Source organism: Medicago truncatula, chromosome 4 (assembly GCF_003473485.1).
Source record: "Medicago truncatula cultivar Jemalong A17 chromosome 4, MtrunA17r5.0-ANR, whole genome shotgun sequence".
Classification (NCBI taxonomy): domain Eukaryota; kingdom Viridiplantae; phylum Streptophyta; class Magnoliopsida; order Fabales; family Fabaceae; genus Medicago; species Medicago truncatula.
Window position 1 is genome coordinate 14,895,435 of NC_053045.1, and position 7,042 is coordinate 14,902,476.

Here is a 7,042-nt window from a genome sequence, read left to right on the forward strand (position 1 = left end):
TCAAATAAATAATAGTTTATCTGTTTTTAATAATGATCAATTGGTCAATTGATCCTGGTCAAGCTGTCCATAAAAGGTACTGTATATCATTAAGAGCTTGTTGATTTGTCTTCTCGTGACTAGACAAATGTTGAAAACCGTTCATGAATTTGATTTCAAAACCATATCCATATTCAAACAAGCTTATCATGTTGTTCCTAAACTTGCATAGGTGTGTGTCTCTCTTAATTTAAATTTATACGTCTACGTATGTGTGTGTGTCAATATATATATTAATAAAAAAATGCCACTCGTATATTTCATTAACATCAACAAAAAAAAAGTGCATCTCATATTACATAAATCATCCACAATAATTCTTTTGCAGCTACAAATTCATCTATAGATCTATATTGATATTTAACATTTTCCTAACTTAAAAAGACCAGTGTTTACAAATTCATTTTCTAGAAATGAAATAAAGTAATAAGAAGTAATTAATTAAAGCAGTTAATATTAACTACCATACATGTACATTAGGCATAGAAGTCCAAGCACAATAAGCACATACTAGCTTCTGCGATATGTAAACATAAACAGCAAAAGAAATACTCATTAGAAACAAGTCTTTCCAATCACCCTTTTGTTGTGGACTTAAATTCTTCATCTCTTGTTGTGGCTTCTTCCCAATTAGCTTCTCAAAATCATTCAAAATTACTTTCAATTTCAACAATGGTGATCTCTTTGCTCCTCTTCCTCCCATGTCTTTCTTTTCTTCATGATTGGAGTTAGAGATGGTTGGTCTTCTACCTTGGCAAGATAATGGAACCAAAGGGGTCCTAATTCTATACCAAGAGTGGGTAATGGTGAGTGCCATAGAAGGAATTTTTTGTTTATTGAAGTAGGAGTTGTATTATTAATTTGGTACTCTCTTTCTTTATGACTAAGCTGAATTATTGCACCTTAGATATTTTGTTTGAATGGGTTAGTTGATGGATAAGGGGGATATTATTGACCCTGGCCATTGTGTGGAAGAGAATGATGTAAGCAGAGAAAATAAAATAGAAAATTTAAATACTTTTTTTTTTATAAATTAAGTTGAGAGAACAATAACATGTGTGGGATTAAAGGAAAATTGTTTAACATAGCAGAATATATACAATGGATAAAATAATAAAATATTTCCATAAATCTTTATCAATGAACATTGCTTTTTTTTTTTTTAGAAATCAATGAACATTACTAGGGATCAAACTATTCTAACTTAACCAACGTTCTGGGTTCGAATCAAGTCTTGGGCATGCAGCCGCGTTTAAACTCTTGGGGAGAACATGTCGTCCATTTGGATTCCACAATGCTCAAGGGATTTGTCTCCGTGGTTACGCGCAGAGGATGCCCGGTTTATAACTATTACTTCTTGTAATGCATTTTTGAATGAATTCTGCTCTTTATCCAACAGAAATTGCTCGCTCCCAACTGAAAAGACTAAACTGCCCTTGCATGAGTTAAGTATTTCAACACAACACAGAATTGTGTATCTGAATGAATCTCGAGGAATCACACTCCAATTTGGGATTTTAGGTCACTTTGTGATTTATACCTTTTTTATTCAGAATTATGTAGTTTGAAAAATTCACCATCATAATTACTTACGTGAATCAGAATTATATTACATAAGAGCAAGCTACAGTGACAAATCTTAAAAAAATCGGTGGAATCAGAATTGTTTCGAGCATGAATTTAAAATATGGAAAATGGAAAATCTTCATTATCCCAACCGATTGTTTGGAGCATGAATTTAGAATATGGAAAAAGGAAAATGGAAAATCTTAGTTATCCCTACCGTCATTCTTTCTGGAGTTTGAATTACAATTCCAACCGAAAGAATACAACTGGGTTTGAATTACACCACTCAGTATTAAGAAAGAAAGAGTAGAACAATGGATTGAAGAAAGAAAGAAAGGTCGGAGAAGCTGTGTTTGAAGGAGAAAAAGGTTTTATTTTAGAGTGACTTAACTCACGAACCCACGCAAATTTAACGGTAGCGTGAGGGGTATTTTGATCTTTTCAGTGAAATTAGCAATTTTTGTTGGGTAAAGAGCATAGTTCTTTTTGAATTCAATGGATGATCACGGTCACCGCTTAATTGGCATCACCTTTACTCAATCCACGTAAACAAATTGTCGAATTCAATACGAGGCGGCCCACTTTGTTTAGGCTCAACCTGCTTCGCCTATAAAAAATGGAGCGAAGTGGGTCAACTTGAGGAGGTGGGCTAAAAACACACACCTCACTCCGTCAAGATGCGGGCTGGCCCATCTAACAAACAAATTTTAAAACCAAAAATTTGTCACAATTCATTGAATTCTGCTCTTTACCAAACACATTTTGCTCATTCCCAACTGAAATTCCTAAAATGTCCCTACATGAGTTAACTCACGCACCTCATATATGCAACGTGACTTAAATCACATTTAAGTCACGTTTGAGGAAGAAAAAAAAACAATTATTCACGGGAGTTAAGTCCCGCTAAACATTCTTCATGTTGCGTACTAGTTTCTCTTTACTCGTTTGAGGGTAACAAAGCCAAGCATGTCATGCTCCTCCTTGTAGCTCCTCCCCCCACCTACTCACGTGCTGACATCCTTAAACTAAAACCTCCTTCCCAACTTTTTAATTATTGTGGTGGCCAAGGGCGGAGCCACCCCCCAGCTAGTTTGGGCACTAGCTCAGTCTCAGCTCCAATTTTCTTTGTAGCAAGCCAAGCCATTACGAAAATTTTTAGCTTTTCCTGCGGATTTACCTGCGAATTTTTATGTAAATTCCGCAGGAAACACATTTCCTGCAGATTTTGCCTAGGATTTCCTGCATATTCCGCAGGAAATGTGAAATTATTCTCAGGAAGGAGGTAACATTTTGCGATAATTTTTTTGCCCATACTCTATAAAATTTCTGGCTCCGCCACTGGTGGTGGCTGTCATCACAACTCACAGCAACTTGAGTCAGCTCAACTCGCCAAGTCAACTCACCCATCGCAACCTTAAATCAAAACCACAGCAACTCTCTCTTTTCCCTTTTCGCAGTCTGCACCGATAGTGATATTCATGCTATTTTATTCTAGTCCATAACATCAGGAGTGGTAACTATAGCAAATTATTAAATTGTGTCTATGATAAATCTACCACAGCTCCTACATCTTATCATGTACAGCTTCACTTACTTCCATGGTTTGTCAATCTTTAGTTTTAGTTAAATGTGTAGGAATTTAACTAAATATGCTTAGCAGGACTTAAGTCACGTTGCATATATGGGGTCCGTGAGTTAACTCACACAGGGGTATTTTAAGAATTTCAGTTGGGAGCGAGCATTTTTTATTTGGTAAAGAACAGAATTCCAATTCATTATTACTAAAAACGAAATGCCAGTGTTATAAAAACAATAAATCCAATAATAAATTCACTGTCATAAATACAACAATATTAAATAAATCTCAATAATATATTCCACTAACATAACGAAGGTATGAGTTATGACAAACACAACAAAATCATTTTATTTCTATTCTAATCCCATTTAAATAAAAAAATATATATTATTGTGAGTTAATTCACACAGGGACATTTTAAGAATTTATGTTGGGAGCAAGCATTTTCTATTGGGTAAAGAGCAGAATTCAAATTCATTATTACTAAAAACGAAATGTCAGTGTTATAAACACAATAAATCCAATAATAAATTCACTATCATAAATACAACAATAAAAAATAAATCTCAATAATATGTTCCACCAACATAACTAAGGTATGAGTTATGACCAACACTACAAAATTATTTTATTCCTATTCTAATCTCATTTAAATAAAAAATATATATTATTGTTGTTGTGAAGAAAAAAAAAAGTTTATTGCAAACAAATTCACACATTCCATGTAATCAAAACACATATCTTTACACTTAAAAGTTTCACACTATAGAGCCTGAACAAAGATCTCAGGATTAAAGTTATTATAATACTTCTTCAAATTTTTAGTAGAGAGTGGCCCAGTTAAACTCTTCAGCGGCCATCTAATGTAGGGTAATTAATGTCCTGTTGTTCCTAGGTTAATTTTAGGAGGATGCTAGGTAGGAGGAAGATAAGATTTCATAGTATTTTAGCCTATGATGATGATTTGTTAGATCCATTTAGATTGCACTTTCTGCCTTGGTTCAATTTCTCCTTTTCTTATGTGAATCTAAAAGATCTCATGGTATTTTATCTTGTCATGTCTACATCTTATTGTACTGTTCTGTCTATGGATTTTTTCAATTATAGGGTTTGATTTTCTTAATGTAGAAGAAAAGATGATGTGAATTTTTTTGTCGTACTGTCTTTGCCATCGTTATTATATTTAATGTGGAGTATGGGTCTCTTTTTTATTGAAGGTTTCAGATTGTAGATAATTATGGCTATAAATACTGGTTATTGTCTCTCATTGAAGATAAAGGAAAGGAATTCCTTATCTATGATTCTGTTTGTCAATCTAATGACGATGTTGATGTTGATAGAAGGTGGTTGACCACAGAATTTTTGAATGACATTAAATGTTTTAGCATGCCTAATCATAGGTTGCATATCAAGAAGGGGGTACCTATCATGTTGCTGCGAAACATTGATGTTTCAGCTGGTTTATGCAATGGTACTAGACTAATTGTTGTTGATGTTGGTAAAAATATAATCGGTGGAACAATCATATATGGACCTCATGTTGGAGAAAAGGCTTATACTCCTCGAATGAATTTGATACCCTCGGACTCAGCTTCTTCTTTGATTTTTCAAAGACGTCAGTTTCCTTTACACTTGTGTTTGTAATGTCCATTAATAAGAGTCAGGGTCAAACTTTGTCAAAGGTTGGTTTATATTTGCCAAGATCAGTTTTCACCCATGGACAACTATATATTCCATTGTATCGTGTGAAGTCCCCGGATAGATTGACAATTCTTATAACAGACGACAACAATTTGGTGTCCACGTCTACCACTAATATTGTGTATCCGGAAGTCTTCCAGAGAATATGATGTATTTGCATGAAAGGTGAATTTTTTATGTCCTAGCAATGTATTGCAGTACTGAGAATGTAACACCCTGTTTTCCCAACATAAAAAAAAATTCATAAATTAATCAGAGTAAAACACCTTAAACGGAATGTCACACTTCTTTTCTTAAAAATCACAAATGGAATAATTAAATAATTATCCTTCAAATTTCAACAACGTAATAATTAAAACTTTGCAGCGGAATTAATTCAACGACAATAAAAGCTTCAACAACATGTTCCAAAATTGATACATAAAGGAATGATAAACTTAGCAACAATTTTCCATCCCGTTACGTATCAGAGCCCTAAGACACTTGAGCCACCACTCCTACTAAACTTTAATACCTGCAAGTTACCCATACGAAGGGCAACATTTTCAAGCAGAAGGGGTGAGATTTCACAAACAATAATAATAAGCATATAATTCATCAAATGCATCTAACAACGTAAACTCCATCAATTAGTAATAATAATTCTTTTAACAACTCCTAAACCATATCATGTACTCATCATATCAACAGTCATAACTCGATATCATAAACAACATCATAATAGCATCATTTAACATCATAATCAACATCTTAATCATAATCATATATAACATGACAACATCATTAATTCGTATTAATATTCTCCACCAAGCATCTCATTAACAACTCATGAATAAAATACAACTTATCAACTTAACATAATCATCATCATGTAACATCATAATAGCATAATTCATCATATCATAAACATCTTCTTGTAATAATATAGACAACACAACATAATTGTCATCTTATAATAATGTAAACACCAACAAATCATCATAATAATATTCTTAATTCTTTAACTTTAGTAACACTTACTAATTCAACCAACAACGACGACAACAACAACAAGATTCTACAACAACGACAACAACTCTCCCAACAACCACAACAACAGCTTAATCAACAACATAAACAACGTGAGAGTACACCACCTCTCCTAACTCAACAACGTAAGAGTACACCTTAGACCAACATTTACATCTTAGTTAAGATTCGACAGCATCACAGGTAGCACATAGACATCTCAAGATATAACAATATCAAATGATAATCAACACAACTTAAACATCATATATAATTCCACATAATGCATTTACGAATATACCACATCATTAACAATATCAATCATTATTAACAACATCATTAATCATCTTAATTTCATCAATAATAGATATATAGTTCATCAATTAAATCTAACACCCTATCATAATAATAATTCATCAATATATAAATATATCATCATTAACAACATCAACAACAAATGGTAATTAAAACCAACAACATCGACTCATGCAACTACTCAACGACTCCACTAAGACTCCTCAATAATGCGCATGCATGTGGTACCATATTCAGGGCCAGAGTCCTCACCGCTAATTGAATGGTTAAAGCATTCATTCAGGATATAAGTCCTCACCGCTAATTGAATGGTTAAAGCATTCTTTTTCAGGACATGAGTCCTCACCGCTAAACACCGCTTTGAACAACAAAGTGTTCCACCGTTTTGAACGACAAGGCGTTCCAGGGCCGAAACCCTCACCGCTGATCGAATGGTTAAAGCATTCTTTTTCAGGACATGAGTCCTCACCGCTAAACACCGCTTTGAACAACAAAGTGTTCCACCGCTTTGAACGACAAGGCGTTCCAGGGCCAAAGCCCTCCCGCTTTTATGATTATGCAACTGACTCCACTTGTGTATATCTACATACAACTCAACTACAAACACCGACAGTATGAACGACGACAACCACCCCTCAACAAATACATATATATGAATATGACTTACACCACAATAATACAACTAATGATAGCCAACAAAAACTTCAACGTCATATATTTTCCACATAATACATATATTTCACATTAACCAACACCAGCCAACATTAACCAACGTCACCTAAATATTAACCAACTTTAATCAAACGTTAACCCACTTTAATTAAACATTAACCC

The 7,042-nt window shown here is 33.8% G+C and overlaps 1 protein-coding gene across 1 annotated transcript; it reads right to left on the reverse strand.

Annotated features, from left to right (window-relative positions):
• Positions 1-313: 313 nt before the first annotated feature.
• On the reverse strand, positions 314-989 carry LOC11446161 (uncharacterized). The gene has a single exon (XM_003605730.4). It carries the CDS (start codon positions 854-856, stop codon positions 500-502), a length of 357 nt encoding a protein of 118 aa, XP_003605778.1. The 5' UTR covers positions 857-989; the 3' UTR covers positions 314-499.
• Positions 990-7,042: the final 6,053 nt, after the last annotated feature.